The sequence below is a fragment of the Monodon monoceros genome, unplaced genomic scaffold, assembly GCF_005190385.1.
Source record: "Monodon monoceros isolate NGI ecotype Baffin Bay Population unplaced genomic scaffold, NGI_Narwhal_1 Super_Scaffold_22, whole genome shotgun sequence".
Taxonomy (NCBI): Eukaryota; Metazoa; Chordata; class Mammalia; order Artiodactyla; family Monodontidae; genus Monodon; species Monodon monoceros.
This window is the reverse complement of record NW_021703779.1, coordinates 2,919,936-2,938,931: the sequence shown is the minus strand read 5'-3', so window position 1 is coordinate 2,938,931 and position 18,996 is coordinate 2,919,936. Positions and strand designations below refer to the sequence as shown.

Here is an 18,996-nt window from a genome sequence, read left to right as displayed (position 1 = left end):
TCCCCCCACACCATCCACTGGGTGCATCCCAGCCATGACCCGCCCCTTAAACCCGCCTCCCGACTGTTCACCAGCATCTCCGACCACTGCCTCCACAGGGGACACCTGTCCCTGTCTCAACGTGGTCGCATTGGAAGCCAGCAGCAGTCAGCTGCTCACATGGCGTACCATAAGGCGGACGCAGATGCCTCCTGCAGGTCGTCATCCATCGACACGAGATCGATGAACCCCAGGGTCCATGGTTGCCTGAAGAAGCAGTGAAAGCCACTCAGAGGGACGGCCGGCCCATGGCCAAAGGGTAATCACGTGTGCCAGAGGGCCAGACAAAGATCCCTTGCCCCCTGGCTGCCCACTCACCCAGGAATCTCTTCTTCAGTCTTGAGGTCAACCTGAGCGAGTTTTGCCAGGGCACCAGTATGGCAGGATTGGCCCCAGCCTTAGATACAAGGCCATTAATATGCTGTCCTTGGTGACTTAATCACGGCAGGAAGAGAGATGCAATCGAGCTCCACACAATGACAGCAGCCTAGCAGGTTTTGGAATTCATGCCTTCCAAATTTTAACCAATCAGAGTAGGCCCATACCCAAGTGACATACACCCCACTCCGATCCGTCTTCCGCAACCATTTCCAGTCTAGTTCACTCAGACCCCCACACATTTTGTTTGGAGTCACTCTGTCCTAAACCGCCGCTTTTCTTGGCTCCCGCTCGAGTCGCAAGGGGTCTCCACACTGTATTTCAAAATTGCCTACCCCACAACTATCAGGTCTCCTTATTATCTTCCTATTTCCAGCACTTATCCACCTCCTTCAAAAACTTCCCTGATTTCTTGCTCTGAGCAAGGTACAACAAAACCATCCTAGGCATTCCCGCCTTCAACTTTTACCGATCACATCCTGATGTAGACTAGATATAGATATAGATATGGAGTTCCCACAAGTATATAAGTGTGAGACCAAAATTATTCGCGTCTGGTTTGCATGCCCAGGGGAGTCAGATCACACCTCCAGACCCTGGGTCCACGTAATGACAAGGGCAATGTGCTGGTCCATTTTAGTATGAATGTCAGGTATATATTGGAGCTAGGTAGCCACGTTGAATGAATGAGTGCAATGAATAAAATATCATAAAATGAGGGTCCATCCCATTCACATGGAGGATATTACTAGCCCCTACTCACTAGCCTTATAATACCATGCCCTTGGAATAGCAATGAATGAAATAGACTCAAGTCTGTGCCTTGGTGGAAACTAGCACCTCATGTAGGAGAAGACACTAGACAAAACAAAGTAAAATTAAGGCCATTTAGAAGCCCTAATATGCATTAGAGAGAAAAATAAAGAGAGGCTAAAATGATCCAGCTGCTTTCAGAAGTACCTGGCAGCTCCTCAAAATATAAACATAGAGTTTACCACATGACCAAGGCAATCCACTCTTGGTCCATTCCAAGAGAAATAAAAACACACATCCAGACAAAGATGGTACATCAATTTCACAGCATCATTACTCATAAAACTAAAGAATAGAAACATGCATAACTCTTAAAGAATATTCTCGATAAAAGAAGCCAGAAAACAAAAATTCACTATTATACAATTGCATATACCATTACATCACATTAATATATATATCATAATGAAATGTTACAGAAATAGGATCTCTGGCAGCTCTCACCTTGCAGTGTCTCTCCTGACCGTCGTTGTGGCTACTACAAGTGCCACTTGCTACTTGGCTTTTTCTAGCTCTAGGGTTCAAACTTCACTTGGAAAATTCTTTCCCACCGTTTCATATGCTATATATATATATATATATATATATGAAATAAAATTTGTTTCACTTCATTTTTCTTAATGTGAATTCTTTGTAGGTCATACCAAAGAAATGGGTTTGCTTTTATGTCCACCTATTGAGGTGAAAACATAAGTTATTTATTTTTTAATGAAAATTTTATTTCAGTATAATTCTGTTATCAAATAATTCACTAATTTAAATTTTGCAATTCAGTGACTTTAGTACATTCACAGGTATGTGCAACCATCCCCATAATCAATTCTGGAACAGAAGAAATGCTATACCCATTAGCAGTCATTCTTCATTTCTCCCAAACCCTCAGCCCTAGACAACCACTGAACTACTATGTGTCTGTTCAGATATTTTTATTAAGGACATTTCATACAAACTGAATTGTGTAATATGTGGTCTTTGCATTGGCTTTCTTACTTAGAATAATGTTTTCAAGCTTCATCCATATTGTAGCACGTATCAGTACTTGTTTTCTTTTTGTAGTGGCATAATATTCCATGTCAGACCACACTTTTTTATTGAGACAAAATTGACATACAACCTTCTATTAGTTTTAGGTATACAACACAGTGATTTGATATTTGTATATACTGTGAAATGGTTACCACAATAAATCTAGTTGACATCTGTTAGCACACATAATAACAATCTCTTGTTCTTGTAAAGAGAACATTTAAAATATCCTCTCTTAGCAAGTTTCAAATATACAGTACACAGTTATTAACTACAGTCGCCATTCTGTACCTTACATCCCCAGGACTTAATTACTTTATAACTGGAAGTTTGTACCTTTTGATCCCCTTCACACATTTTACCCCACTCCACACTCCTGTGTCTGCAAATCACCAATCTGTTTTCTGTATCTAGGGGTGCATTTTTTCCCTTTAATTTCACTTCATCCAAGGTTCATCCACGTTGTCACAAATGTCAGGATTTCCTTCATTTTTATGACTAAATAATATTCCATTGTGTGCATATGTGTGTGTGTTTGTGTGTGTGTGCGTGTATCACATTTTAAAAATCTGTATATACATTGTGGACACTCAAGTTCTTTCCACATTTTGGCTACTGTAAGATATGTTTCAATGAATATGGGGGGTGAAGAAATATTTTCCACCTAGTGTTTTCATTTTCTTAGGATAAATATCTGGAAGTCAAACTGCTGATATATATGGTAGTTCTATTTTAAAAATTTGGAGGTATCTCCACGTTGTTTCCCGTAGTGAGCGTACAATTTACATTCCCACCAGAAAGGCACAGAGGTTTCCTTTTCTCCACATCCTCACAAACAATTGTTTTCTAATTATTTTGATGATTATCATTCTTACAGGTGTGAGATGATATCTCATTGATGTTTGATTTGCATTTCTCTGATGATTAGCAATCTTGAGCATCTTTCCTTGTACCTGTTGGCCATCTTTATGTCTTCTGATGTCACATCTAAATACCATCATTAAGAGATTTTCCCTTGTTTTCTTCTGGAAGTTTTATAGTTTCTGGTCTTGTGTTCAGGTCTTTAATCCATTTTGAGTTAATTTTTTTATATAGTGTAACGTTAGCCTGTCTGAGATTTTTATTATTTCTTGATGTAGGCATTTATTGCTGTGAACATATGTCTTAGAACTGATTTTGCTTTCCCTTAGGATTTGATGTATTTTATACCCATTGTCATTTGTCTCAGGTATTCTTTTTTCTTTAATCCATTAGTTGTTCAGTAGCATGTTGTTTTATCTCCATATATTTCTGAATTTTCCAGTTTTTTTCATGTAATTGATTTTTAGTTTCATACCATTGTTGTTGAAAGAGATGCTTGAAATGATTTTGGTCTTCTTAAATTTATTGAGACTTGTCTTCTAGGGCCCCAAATGTCATCTGTCCTAGACAATGTTCTGTGTGCACTTGAGAAGAATGTGTATTCTGTTGCTTTTGAATGCAGATTACTTTGGGTAGTATGAACATTGTAATGATATTAATTCTTCTGATCCACCCACATGGATGTCTTTCCATTTTCAAATATGAACAAGGCTGCTATGAACATTTATTTGTCTACGAGTTTTTGTATGACATATGTTCTCATTTCTCCTAAGCATATACCTAGGAGTGGAACAGCAGAGTCATTTGGTTTAATGTTTTAAGGAACTGCTGGTCTGTTTTCCAAAGTGGCTGCAACATTTTACATTCCCAGAAGCAATGTCTGAGGTCTCCAATTTCTCCATATCCTTGTCAACATTTGTTGTTATCTGTTTTTGATTACAGACACTGTAGTGGGTGTGAAAAAAAAGTCTGTTTTTCACTGGGTGAAATGTATTCCTCTGCTTTCTCACCACATAGCGTGTGAATATCTGTGATTATTAAGGCTACAGCCATCTCCTGGAGTGTATTTTTGCATTTTACAGGCACACATGTGGCCGTGTCCCTGGCCTGGCTTGTAGGTGCCCTTGCTTTTCCTCACCATCACATGAGGGATCCAGATGGTGGCAAGAAGCTGAACCTGGAGAATCGTGGTCTCTGCCCACAGAAAAGGTCCTCAGTGTCAAAGACCCTAGACTGTATGTTTGATTCAGAAAGCATTCCCCACACAACAGATAATTTGGAATAGACGGTTCAATGAATTATCCTGAAGGAAATGATCAAGTTTCCTGTTTACAAGTACCTCAGGAATGTTAATTTTCATCACACTCCCCTCGAGGGATTGTGGAAACATTTCTGGCCAAGCCCCACCTCCAAGTGTTGGATTCAGCAGGTCTGGGTCTGGGCCTGAGACTCTGCATTTCCAGCCCACGCCCAGGTCCAGGGACCACATCTGGGTAGCAGTGTTCTAAAATGCAGTTCCCACACTTCCTCATTGGCAGGGCAGCTGCGTGCTGCGGCACGGGTGTGGCCTTCATGAAAGCAAAGAGGCTGATCCACCATACACGAGACCAAACAAACCTTCCCGGGGCTCGAAGGCAGAATTTTCTGTTACACCTTTCACTAACTTGAGGGCCCGGAGCGATTAAAACCAAGCCTCGTTCACAGTTTCTGTGACTGCTGAGACCTCACCTGGTAGAAGGTGTGTGTACACAGCTCCCGGAGAAGCAGCCGGCGCTGTGTGTGTGAACCGACTGTAGCAATAGCAGCAGCTGATAAAGCCAACCCTGCCTCTTCGCTGACACAGGACTCGGAGAGAAGCTTCCTGGCGGAGGGGCAGGTGCGTCGCTCGGTTCTGCGGTGGCTCACGTGTTCTTTCTTGTTCTGTGTCTCGTTTAGGGTGCCAGCGCTTACATTCTGAATTACCTAACGTACGTCCTGTGGGTGTTGCTGTTTGTGTTTTTGGCCGTCTCCCTGGTACGAGTATTTGCGCCATACGCCTGTGGCTCTGGTATACCCGAGGTGAGCGGGGGCTGAATGAATTTCTTTTGTGCCAATAATAAGAATAGCAAATGCTTATGTGGCACTTCTGTGCTAAGCATGGTTCCAAGCATTGGACATCTGTTCACTCATTTAGTCCTCACAGGGAGCCTATGAGGTAGGTACTGTTATTCATTTGATTTTGGGGGAAACTTATGCATAGAGAGGTTAAGTATTGTGCTCCATATTACCAAACTTAGAAGCTGTTTGTTGAACCCAACAGTCTAGCTTCATGATTTAAACTCTTATTCACTGTGCTCTATTGCTATTCAGATGATTAATCCCTGACTTTGTATATCTGGCATAACCCTTAAGTCTGCTGAATCAGAGTTCATTATCCGTGCATATAAATGTGCCACTGTAATATTTTGTAGGTGCATCTTTTGTATAAAGGAATACTATAGTGGAGATTTACTGCAGAGAAAATTTACTGATTGTCAAACTCACTTACCATGTTTTATTAGTGGAAAGGTAATAGTAATATTTTAAAATATTATTTCCATGATCAGTGTATACACTGTGAATGTATCCCTGTGAACTTAGTTCTTACAAGTAATTTTTGGCACTTTCAGTTATCAAAGTATGAAGGAACTGATGTAATCATCAATTAAGAGAAATGCCTAAGCCAAACTTAAAACCTAGGAGGATCTACTTGGTCTAATAATAATAATTGAGCTAATTCATGAGAGGCCCAGACAGTAAAACATTTAACCAGAAATATATTTGTAAGTTCATGATATCACTATAATTAGTGTAATTTATTTCTCCTTTAAGTTGTTGCTTTGGCAGTGCCTATAGGCAACGGAGATGGTGAGTTTGAAGATGTAGTTCAAGATGTATGCTTTTCCCTGTTCCATGCACCCATACCATTTGGCAGTGCTGTGTAATACTGATTTTGGGCTCCCATGTAAGACCTTTTTGCTAATGAGACTTGAAAAGTATCCATGCATTGGGATTTGCCATCCTGCTGCTCTTGGTACCTGAGAGCACCTTGTAAACAAACCTGGGCTAACGTGCTAGAGGATGAGTGGTCCCTTGAAAGAGATTCCAGTCATCCCACCAGTCATTCATGGTCTCCAGATGTGTGAATAAGCCCAGATAAGGATAGCCAACCCCACCCCAAACTGGAAAGACTGCTCACCTGATTGTAGCCCAAACTGCTAACTCATAATATCATGAGCCAAATGAATATTTGCTGTTTTAAGTCACTAAGTTTTAGATTGGTTTGGTAACTAAAATGTACTGATTCATGTAGTAAAGGGAAAATTAGCCAAATTTAGGCAAACCACTAATTTTTGAAAAATAGTTAACTGAATCACAATAATATTGAACAATCAACTGAATAAATAACTCTATAGAACTAGTATTTTTCTACAACGATAGAAGAAGGCATAGCCTTAGAGTTGGAAATTCATGCTAATAAAATAAAAATTACATGTATTTTGGTAGATTGAAAAAATAAAGCTAAGTAAACTTGTGTAGGTAATTTTGATGTAAATCTTGTGACTGGAATAAATGAAAATTCAAGGCAGAATGGAGATTTGTCATAAAAAACTTTTCCTAAACTAAAAGATCAAAGATGAAATACACAAAGAATTACCTGGGAATTCTTGCAAAACTGGAATTAACATATCACTCATTTTGTTATATGTTGTCAGACACAATGAAGAGAAAAAAGATAAAAATTACAGTACAGAGAATAGAGCCAATATAGTGTAATAAGTTTAAACGTAGTTTAATGTAATATAAAAATATGGAGTCACTATGTTGTGAAACTACTATAATACTGTAAATCAACTCTACATAAAAAAGAAAAAAATTATCAAGAATCCTGTGACTTTAAAAGTGAAGTATTATTGGCATTCTCTTATTCCACCTGTATACTTCACATATGAGAGAAATTTTATTTTCGAAGAATTCTACAAAGGGAAGAAAGACACTGGAAAACTCAGACAATCTTACTGCTAAGGTTCTTTCCATAGTGGAAGGAAGAGAGAATTGAAAAGGAGGAAAAAGCTGAAGCTTAGAAAAAGCTTAAGCTGTTTTTTACTTGCTTTTTTTTGATATTTCAAGCATGTAGAGTTATTGAAAAAAACATCTGATCTGTGCTACAATTACTGAGTTATGCTATTATAGTATGAAAGTAGCCATAGGCTACAAAGGAGGGGCAACACTTCAAAATAGGTAAGATGGGAAACCATGGGACCAGTGATTTCACCTGGTTGGTCATACCTGCTGTGACTTGGTGAGAATGCAGTTTTACACTTTCATATCTTCACCTTCAAAAACTGGCCTGGTTTGCCTGATGTGGATTAAAGAATTAATTTTAAAGAATTAATATCAATATAAACCATCAGAAATTCAGCAGTAATATATTAAGGATTTTTTTCTATTTTTCCTGAGATATGACCATGATGAGTTTTTCTTTTGACAATCTTAATTACTTCAAATCTTTCTGTGAACTGCCTGGACCAACGCAGTTCCCTGTGACATCAGAGACTAAATTTTGTGAGACCTTTTATCATTAATTGTAACTAGCTTTTGGATGAGTTTTAAACTAATTTGAATGACACACAAGGGAGAGAGAAAGTGGTGACAGATGTGCACTTTGAATGTTAAAATAGGGCAGTAGGAATGGAGCCCCCTTCCCTCATGCTTTTTTCCCCTGCGGTCCCTGCAGATCCCGTCTGGCCTCTTCATACCCAGCATGGCTGTGGGGGCCATGGCAGGCAGGATGGTGGAGCAACTGGTGTGGAGCAACTGGCTGCTGGCAACTGGCAACTGGCTTACCATCACCATGACTGGATCATTTTCAGGAATTGGTGCAGCCCTTGAGCAGACTGCATCACCCCATAGCTCTACACCATGGTGGGAGCTGCTGCTTGCCTAGGTACCACTGTGTGTGTGTCTCTGTGTAGGTATGTATAATATATACTGTGAGTTAGCAGAAGGTTATTTTTCATCTAGCTATTCAGAGACCCAGACTGATGGAATTTCTTCCATCTTGAAGCTATATCATCTACAACAATGTTTCTCACACAAGAGTGATTTGCTCTCATTTCATCTTTCCCCAATTAATTTGACAAAGTCTGCATTTTGGGGGGTTGTAATTACATTTCAATAATTTATTAGTTTCAAGTGTACAATATAGTGATTTTATATTTTATGCATTATGAAATGATTGCCACAATTGGTCAACTTACCATCCACCCCCATACAAAGTTGTTATATTACCATGCTGTACCTTACATCCCTTTGACTTATTTATTTTATAGATGGAAGTTTGTACCTCTTAATCATGTTCACTTATTTTGTTTGTCCCCCTACTTCCCTCTCCTCTGGAAGATACCAGTTTGTTCTGTATATCTATGAGTATGTTTTTGTATTAATTTATTTGTTCTTTTATTCTGTTTTTTAGATTCCACATGTAAGTGAAATTATACAATATATCATTTTTCTCTTTTTGACTTATTTCACTTAGTATAAAAACCTCCAGGTCCATCCATGTTGCTTCAAGTGTCAAGATTTCATTCTTTTTTATGGCAGAGTGATATTATTTTGTATAAATATACAGAAATTTGGCTATGGTAAATAATAGTGTGATGAACACAGGGGTGCATATATCTTCCTAATTAGTGGTTTTTTTTAATGTATAAGTACCCAGAAGTGGAATTGCTGGTTCATATGGTAATTCTAATTTTAGTTTTTTGAGGAACCTCCATACTGTTCTCCATATTGGCTGTGCCAATGTATATTTCCAATACTGTATGAGGGTTCCCTTTCTCCACACACTCTGCAGCAGTTATTATTCCTTACCCTTTTCATGATAACCATTATGACAAGTGTGAGGTGATATTTCATTGTGATTTTGATTTGCATTTTCCTGGTGATTAGTGATGCTAATTATTTTTTCATGTGCTTGTTGGCCATGTGAATGTCTTTGGAAAAAAGTCTGTTCAAGTCCTCTAACCATTTGTTAATTTTTTGTTGTTGTTGTTGTTGTTGAATTGTATGAGTTCTTTATATATTGTGGATACCAACCACTTACCAGATATATTCTTTCCACATACCTTCTCCCATTCAGTTGGTTACCTTTTCAAGTTCTTGGCAGTTTCTTTCCCGGTACAGAAGCTTTTTTCATTTGATGTAGTCACATTTGTTTATTTTTGGCTTTGTTTGCTTTGCCTGAGGAGACAGATCCAAAAAATTTTGTTAAGACCAATGTCAAAAAGCATACTGCCTATATACTTGGAGTTTTGTAGTTTCAGGTGTTAGATTCAAGTCTTTAATCCATTTTGAGTTTATTATTGTATTTGGTTTAAGAAAGTGGTCCAGTTTTATTCTTTACATGTACCTGTCCAGTTTTCCCACATCATTTATTGAAGACACTGTCTTTCCTCCTTTTTATATTTTTGCCTTATTTGACTGAAATTACCAATAATTTACCATATGATTGTGGGTTTGTTTCTGGGCTCTCTATTCTGTAAGTTTATCTGTGTGTTTTTGTGCCAATACCATGCTATTTTGATTACTGTAGCTTTTTAAGATAGTTTCAAGTTAGGGAGTGTGATTCCTCCAGCTTTGTTCTTCTTTCTCAAGGTTATTTTAGCTACTCAGGGTCTTTTGTGTTTCCACACAAATTTTAGTACTATTTATTCTAGTTCTGTGAAAAATGCCCTTGGTATTTTGATAGAGATTGCATCAGATCTGTAGATTGCTTTGAGTAGTATGAACATTTTTATTATATTGATTTTTCAATTCATGAACAGGTAATGCCTTTGCATTTATTTGTGTCCTTTTTAATTTCTTTACTCAATGTCTTATAGTTTTCAAATCACAGGTCTTTCACCTCCTTGGTTAAATTTATTCCTAGGTATTTTATTCTCTTGATGCAGTTTAAATGCAGTTGTTTTATTTATTTCTTTTTTGATAGTTCATTGTTAGTGTATAAGTATGCAAAAGACTTCTGTATATTAGTTTTTTAACCTGCAACTTTGCTGAATTTATTTGTTAGTTCTAATAGCTTATTGGTAGAGTCTTTGGAGTTTTCTGTATATAGTATCATGTCCCGTGCAAATAGTGGAAATTTTACTTCTTTCCTTCCTTTTTGGATGCCTTTTATTTCTTTTTATTGTCTGATTACTGTAGGTAGGGCTTCTAATACTGTGTTGAATAAAAGTTGTGACAGTGGGCATCCTTGTCTTGTTCCTGATCTTAGGGGAAAACTTTCAGCTTTTCACCACTGAGTAAGACGTTAGCTGTGGGTTCATATATGGCCTTTATTATGTTAAGGTATATTCCCTCTATACACACAATGTTGAGAGATTTTAGGAAAAATGGATTATGAATTTTGTCAAATATTTTTTTCTTAATCTATTGAGATAATCATATGGTTTTTGTGTGTGAATAATGTGGTAAATAATGTTGATTCATCTGGTTATAATATTAGCATAATGCAGGTCTTGTAAATTATGTTTAGAAGTCTTCCTTCCTTTTCAATTTTTTGAATAATTTGAGAAAGATAGATACCAATTCTTCCTTAAATGTTCATTAGAATTTACCATGCATTCCTGGACTTTGTTTTTTGAGAGTTTTTGATGACTAATTCAACTTTGTTACCAGTAATGAGTCTATTAAGATTTTTTTCTTCGTGACTTCAAATTTCAAAATTGGAAATTATATGTATCCATTTCTCCTAAGTTGTGTAATTTGTCTGCATATAATTGTTCATAGTTATCTCTTATAACCCTTTGTATCTTGGTGGTATCAGTAGCAATTTCTCCTCTTTCTGATTTTATTTATTTTGGTTCTCTCTTGTGACTTCTTGATGAGTTTTGTCAATTATCTTTTTTGTCAAGGCTAAAGTTTTGTCACTTATCTTTCAACAGCTAACTCTTAGTATCATTGATATTTTCTAGTTTTTTTAGTCTCAGCTTCATTTATTTCTGCTCTGATCTTTACTATTGCTCTTCTTATACTAACTTAAGGCTTTGTTCTCTTTTTCCCCTAGTTCCTTTAGTTCTGTTAGATTGCTTATTCGATATTTTTCTGTTTCTTTAGGTAGGCCTTTATCAGTATGAAATTCCCTCTTAGAACTGCTTTTGCTGCATTCCATAGATTTCTGGAGAATTGTATTTCCATTTTCTTTTCTCTCAGGTATTTTTAAATTTCTTCTTTGATTCCTTCAGTGACCAATTGGTTGTCTCTTAGTGTATTGTTTAGCCTCCATGTGTTTGTGATTTTTGCACTTTTTGTTCTTATAGTTGCTTTGTAGTCTCATAATGTTGTAGTCAGAAAAGATGCTTATATGATTTCAGTCTTCTTAAGTTTACTAAGACTTGTTTTGTGGCATAGCATATGATATATCTTGGAGAATGTTCCATGTGTACTTGAAAAAGAATGTCTATTTTCTCCTTTATTAAGTCCATCTGTTCCAATGTACATTAAGGTTGGTGTTGCCCTATTGATTTTCTGTGTGGAATATCTGTCCATTGATATAAATGGGGTGTTAAAGTCCCCTTCTGTTAATGGTGTTAGTGTCAGTTTCTCCCTTTATCCTGTCAATATTTATGTATTGAAGTGCTCCTATGTTGGGTGCATATATATTTACAATTGTTATATCTTCTTCTTGAGTAGATCATTGGTCATTGTGTTATTTCCTTATTTGTGTCCTTTTGTAGTCTTTGTTTCAAAGCCTATTCTATGTATCTATGTATCTATGTATGTATCTATCTATCATCTATCTACCAAGTTGCTGACCTCTTAAGTTTTAATGCATTTTAAAAACCCTGCATTTTTACTCCCCCACCACATTTATTGTTTTTGACATCATATTATATGCCTATTTGTTTTGTGTATCCCTTAGCTCCTTATTATGGATATAATGATTTTAATAGTTTTTTCTTTTAATCTTTCTATTAACTTTATAAGTGGTTAATTTACTACTTTAATTTTCCTTATATTTGCCTTTACCACTGACATTTTTCCTTTTGTAATTTTCATGTTTAAAATTGTGATCTTTTCTTTTCTCCTTGTAGAAGTCCCTTTAACATTTCTTGTAAAGCTTGTTTGGTGGTGCTGAACTCTTTTTGTAAAACTTTTACCCTCTCCTTTAAATCTGGATAGGGGACTTGCTGGGTAGAGTAATCTTGGTTGCAGATTTTCCCCTTTCATCGTTTTAAACATGTTGTGCCACTTCTTTCTGTCCTGGAGTTCCTACTGAAAAGTCAGCTGATAGCCTCATGGAAGTTCCTTTGTGTGTAACTTGATCCTTTTCCTTTTTCTGCTTTTAATATTCTGTCTTTATATTTAATTTTTCCTTTCTAATTATAGCGTGTCTTGGTGTGACCCTCTTTGGGTTGTCCCTTTTTGGGCTGGATGTAGATGTCCTTTCTCTGGTTAGGGAAATTTTCAGCTAATTGTCTTCAAATATTTTCTGCTCCTTTCTTTCTTTCCTTCTTCTGGTACCCTTATTATTCAATGATGGTATGCTTGATATTATACAAGAGGTCTCTTAAACTGTCCTTATTATTATTATTTGCTTTATTCTGTTCTTCTTATGTGATTTCCACTACTCTGTATCTCAGTTCACTCCTGTATGATTCATTCCTTTGTATCATCTAATCTACTGTTAATTCCTGTTAGCATATTTTTAATTTTAATTATTGTGTTCTTCATCTCTGACTGGTATTCTATATTTTCTAACTTTTTATTAAGGTTCTTATTGTGTTCATCCACTGTTCTGAGTTCTTTGAGCATCTTTATGATCATTGCCTTGAACTCTTTATCAGGTGGATTGCTCACCTCTAGTTTATTTAGTTCTTCTTCTGGGGCTTTATCTTATTCTCTCATTTGGAACATATTCCTCTGTCACTCCATTTTGCCCAACTTACTATTTTTATTTCAGTGTGTATGGTAGGTTGGCTATGTTCCTCAGTTTTGGAGAAGTGACCTTTTGTAGGAGATGTCCTATGCATCCCAGTGGCACAGTGTCCTCTGGTCACCTGAGCTATATGATTTAGGCATGCCCCCTGTGTGGGCTGTGTGGGTTATTTTGTTGTGGTGGGCTGACTCTGTGGGTGGTCTGGTAGGTGTGGTTGGCCCCTAGTCTGTTGATTCTCAGGTTCTGCCTTGTATGCAGGCTGTCAGCCACTGGTGGATGGCATGAGTCAAAGGCAGTTTGCTTTGGAACCCCAAGCCATCCTGGGGCTGTTGCTGCCTCACTGGCAGGCAGAGCCAGGCCCTAGGGTGGTTGGTTGTAGGGTTAGGGTCCTGGATCTAGTGTTGGCTGGCCAGTGGGTGGAGCCAGTTTCTGAGATGGCTGGTTGTAGGATCTGTGACTGGGGTGTCCCAAAGCTGTGGTTAGCCCACTGGTGAGTGTGTTGGATCACAGGGCAGCTGGCTTAGGGGCCAAGGTATCTTGGAGCTGGTGTTGTCTTGTTGGTGGGTGGGGCTGGGCCCCAGTTGGTTGCAGAGGCTATTGCTGGCCAGATGGTGAACAAAGCTGGGTGTGAGGGTCTCTAGATATAGGGCCTTGAGGTTCTGGAGTTGGTGTTTGCTAGCTTGTGGAGGAATCCAGAGTTTACAGAGTCCTCAGGACATTGCTGCTTCACTGGAAGGCAGAACTGAGTCCTCGGGTCTCTGGCTGCAGGTTCCTTGGGGTCCTGGAGCTGGTGTTGGCCCACTAGTGGGCAAGGCCAGTTTCTGACATGTCTGGCTATGGGGTCTGGCGTGTCTTGAAGTTGGTGTCATCTCAGTGGTAGGTAGTGCTGGATCCCATGTCATGTGGCTGACGGGCCCAAGGTTTCTCTGGGCTGGTGTTTGCCTACTGGTGGGTGGGGTACCAGGGATGGAGCAGGTGTGTCCTGATACAGCAGGCTGTGGTCATCTTGGGGCTATATCTGCTCACTGATGGGTGGGGCTGGGGCTTGGACCCTTCTGTGGGCTGGGCCCAGACCTGGGTCAGTTGGGGTCTCTTTGGGTCCTAAGGCAACTGTCCTGCTGATGGGTGGAGCCATGTGCTCATGCAGCTCTTGGCCTGAGGTGTCCCTGTACTGGTGCTGACAGGCTGGTGGGTGAGCCAGGTCCCAGTGCTAATAAGCTAAAGGCAGGACTCTAAAATGGCACTTGAAAGTATCAGTGTCCACATGGTAGAATGAGCTCCCCAAAATGGCTGCCTCCAGTGTCTGTGTCCCCAAGATGATCTCTAGTTGCCTCCTGACTCTCCAGAAGGCTCTCCAAGATTAGCAGATGGATCTGATCCAGGTGCCTTTCAAATTACTGCTTGTGCCCTGGGTCCCAGAGCATGTGAGATTCTGTGTGCAGCCTTTAAGAGTAGTCTCTTTCTCACAGCCCTCTGGGTCTGCTGGAAGTAAGGCCCATTTTCCTTTAAAGACAAACATTCTGTAGGCTTGAATTCCCAGTGCAGGAGCCCAGGGTGGGGGAGCCTGATGTGGGGCTCAGACCCTTTGCTCCTTAGGGAGAATGTGTACAATTCAGTTATCCTCCAGTTTGTGTGTTGCCTACCTGGGGCTATGGGTCTTGACTATACTGTGTCTCTGTTCCTCATGCCCAACTTGTGGTTCCTTCTTTATATCTTTAGTTGTGAAGGATCTTTTCTGCTAGTCTTCTGTTTTTTTCTCATTAATACTTCATTTGTAGATAGTCGTAATTTTGGTGTGTCCATGAGAGGAGGTGAGCTCAGAGTCTTCCTACTCTACCATCTTGGCCACTCCCAAGATTCTATCTTTAACTTTTGCCATTTTAATAATAATGTGATTTGATGTGGATCTCTTTGTGTTCCTCGTCTTGGGACTCTATGTGCTTTCTGTACCTGGATCTGTTTCCTTCCCCAGTTTAGGGAATTTTCAGCTATTATTTCTTCATATAAGTTTTCTGTCTCTCTCTCTTCACTTTTGGCCCCTATGATGTGAATGTTAGTCAGCTTGATGTTTCCCAAAGGTCTCTTAAACTGTCCTCATTAAAAAAAAATTCTTCCTTCATTTTGCTATTCTCATTGTTCTCTTCTGTATCATCTAATGTGCTCTTGATTCCCTGTATTACGCTTTGTTCTCTCCTATATTTTGTAAGTCTTTGTTGGCTTTCTCACTGAGCTCCTTCATTCTTCTCCTGAGTTTGGTGAGTGCCCTATGACTGCTGCTTTGAACTCTTTATTAAATAAAGTACATATCTGTTTCATTAGGGTTTTTTCCCCTCAGGGTTTGTTTTTTTTTCACTTGGAACATACTCCTGTGTTTCTTCATTTTGTCTGACTTTTGGTTTGTTTCCATGAATTAGGCAAAATAGCTACCTCTCCCAGTCTAGAATACGTGGCTTGTGTGGAGCATCCTTTGCATAGACTGCATGTACTTGGTGGCTTTGTCAGGCTGGCTGGAGAGAACTGCTGTGGAAGAAGTCCCTCCGTGCCACCAATGGCACTTGCTGGCACATCTGACCCTGGACAGGGCTCCAGCAGTTCCCTGCTTGTTTTGCAGAAGCTCTAGTGTTACTAAATGGATTTTCTTCCTGTATAGTCTAGGTGCCCTTTAAAGTTAAGTTTCCCTGTTTCACAGGATGGGTGAATCTGCACTCTGGCTCTTCAGCAATATCCCTTCCTACTGCAGGTTGCTGTATCAGGGATGGATACTGTGTCTCCATCTTTCCTATCTGTTTCTGTGTGGTACTTCTTTGTGCAGTAGTTGTTTAATCAGCCTTCAGATCTTCTTTAGGAGAAATTGCTCTATTTATAGGTGTAGATTTTGTGTGTCTTTGGGAGGGGGTGGATTCTCAGTCTTCCTACTCTACTTAGTTGGACCCCTTAGAGTGTCTTCATTTTTGATTGTCATCGATCAGGTGGGGGAAGGTGCTACTGGCATCTGGTGGGTTGAGGACAAGGATGCCTTGGATGACAAGGATGCCAAAATACCTAGTAGAGCAGAGGATGTTCCTTTCCTAACACCAAAGGAAATTATCCAAACCAGAAATGTCAATAGTGTCAAGATTGATAAGTCTTGGTTTAAGCTCATTAAAGACTAGGAGTTCACATGGATTCTCCCTTTGAATACTAAAGATACTAAGAGACAAATGGTGGGCCCATCTCCTGTCTATATCCCCTGGAGGTCTCTACAATTTTCCAGCTTGAGGGGTTCTGGAAGGGAGCCACACTTGCTGAGTCAGAAACCTGCAAAGCCCAAGTAGGCTCCACGCACCAAAAAGCAAGGCATGTGGTCCTTGGTGAATAGACAACTCGCTGTCCCTCATGGGAGAAAAGCCCCTCAGGGAGTTGTGACTTACGGCTCCTGATGCAAGGCTTGTTTACCGAGCCTGGCCTCTGGCCCAGAGGTCCAAGCCTGGGCGCCTTGTAGGACTGTCTCAGTAGAACAGGTGCCAGGAGAGTAGAGCTGGCTTCTCGGTTTCCACAGTTCATGTCCTCTTGTGGGTGTGGAGTCGAGTCCTGAAATTTCATTCCTCCCTTTGGTTACAGGTGGAGTTACCAGGATGACGGTGTCGTTGGTGATCATCATGTTTGAATGGACGGGTGGCCTCGAGTACATCGTGCCCCTGATGGCGGCAGCTGTGACCAGCAAGTGGGTGGCTGATGCCTTTGGGAAGAAAGGCATCTACGAGACCCACATCCACTTAAATGTGTACCCGTACCTGGACGTGAAGGACGAGTTCACTCACCGCATGCTGGCCACCGATGTCATGCGGCCAAGGCGGGGGGAGCCGCCGCTGTCCGTGCTCACCCAGGGCAGCATGACCGTCGAGGACGTGGAGATGCTCATTAAGGAGACGGACTACAACGTCTTCCCCGTGGTCGTCTCCAGGGACTCGGAGCGCCTCATCGGGTTTGCCCAGAGGAGGGAGCTGATTCCTGCCATAAGTGAGTAAAGCAGGGAGGCTCACGTTTCACGGAGACGAACGGCACATCTGTGCACTGACATTCTCAAAGAAGTTCGAGAGAGTGGACAAGAGTTGGAGGGCTTCAGCCCAGGGTCTCTCACGCTTTAATGCTTATTCGTTTCACCTGGGCATCTGGCTAGAATGCCGTAGGTCTGGGGTGGGACCCGAGACTCTGCATTTCTCCCGAGTTCCCTCTCAGTGCTGCTGCTGTTGCCCCCAATTCACACCGTGAGGGACAGTGTCTTGTCGGAGGCATTCTTGGCTGGACACCGACCACCACATTTGCAAGCAGCCCCCTGGGCCGCTCCCGCTAGGGCACACGTGCTCCGCCTTTTAGGGACTTGCTGGGCGAAGCTCAGCAGGAAGCGGTGGGAGAGCTTGGGCTGGCCGGGCCAGCTGCTTGCAGAGACAGACTTCCAGGCAGGCTGACCGACTCAGATGCTGAGCCCTTTGCCTCAAATGCCTCCCTCGGCACCGCTCAAGCCCTTCACTTCGCGGCGAAATCCAGTGCCATCAGTTAGAGACCCACATGCGTCCAGTCAGTTCTGTGGGATGCTTTTCCTCCGCGTGCACTAACTGGATCAGCTGGGCTGAGGGGCAGGCTGTTGAGTTGGGAGAGCAGAGAGGGGATGATGCCCAGCTGGATGTTCCTGACACGGGTGGCTCAGAGAAGTCCGGGGCTCCTGTTGGCCCAGGGATGAGCGCCTTGGAAGGGGAGCAGGACGTAGGAGGATTCCACAGACAGAGGCCTGGGTGTGAGTCTTTGGAGGACCAGGCAGGGAGGAGAAGTGACACTTAGAGGGTTTTCTCCAGGTGGAGAGGGGGCAGAGACCAGCAAATGAGATCCTGCTCACTATAACATCATTTCAGGGTAGGCTGTAGCCCATGACATGGCTTATGTGTGCACTTGATTTTATGTCAAGATGTGTATGTCATCTTCAAGAGTATTTATGAATTTTGCCACTGGGACTTGTCGAGGTATAATGGTGAAATGCTCCCCTGGGAATATACCTTGGCCAGACAACCCTTTGCTTATCCCTGTTCTTTGTTAACTATTTATAAGGCTCTCCCTTTGAATTTCTGAAACTTCTTCCCAATGTTAAAAAAGTTTATAAACAGCTTTGTAAATATTTTAAAATTATCTTCATCAAGGACTTTATCAAAATAAGGACTCAAAGAAGACCCAGTGGGAATGGAAAATCAGAGTTATGGGAGAAAAGTTAAATAAACTCTTTGTTTTCTTACTAGTATAAGATACTAGGGTATCTTCTGGCAAATTGAAAGAGCTCTATATCATGACTGAACAACAACATAAATGTCAGATCTGTTGGATGATTATTTAGGACTAAAGATGTTTCTATCTTTGAGGTTAATTACATAATAAGCCATGGAGAATTGTCGGGTTCCCTGCTTCTTTCTGCTGGGGATATTAAAACATATGCAGAGGGACTTCTCTATGCCTTACAGAACTATAACTTGTCATAAAATAATCTGCTTTTTATTCTAAGTAGTCTTTACCATTTTATCATACTATTTTTGTACTGACCACTACTGTGTCTTTTTCTGGTTTTTCACTGTTAAACTTGCTTATTAATTACATCTGTTTTATGGAAGCAATTAAAATTCACAGGATTAGTATTACCTCCTTAAAACATAATTACTCTAAAATAGGGTTTTTCAACCATGGCATCTTTGGCATTTAAAGTCAAATAATTCTCTGTTGTGAGGGGGCCTGCCCTGTTCATTGTGTGATCAGCATCCCTGGTCTCTACCACCACATATCAGTAACATCCTCCTGTCAGTATTGAGAGTCAATAATGTTTCCAGACACTGAGAAATGTCCCCTGAGGGCACAGGCAGAATCACTCCCAGTTGAGAACCATTGCTCTAAAGCCATTGTAA

At 40.5% G+C, this 18,996-nt stretch overlaps 1 protein-coding gene across 1 annotated transcript in view; it reads left to right on the top strand.

Moving 5' to 3' along the window:
- Nucleotides 1-18,996, top strand: part of CLCN4 (chloride voltage-gated channel 4) — a 34,335-nt gene that overhangs the window by 6,648 nt on the left and 8,691 nt on the right. The window contains 6 exon segments of the mRNA XM_029241196.1: nt 75-257; nt 906-1,023; nt 5,053-5,175; nt 7,874-7,933; nt 7,936-8,083; nt 16,676-17,074. Coding sequence (XP_029097029.1) covers nt 75-257; nt 906-1,023; nt 5,053-5,175; nt 7,874-7,933; nt 7,936-8,083; nt 16,676-17,074 — 1,031 coding nt within the window.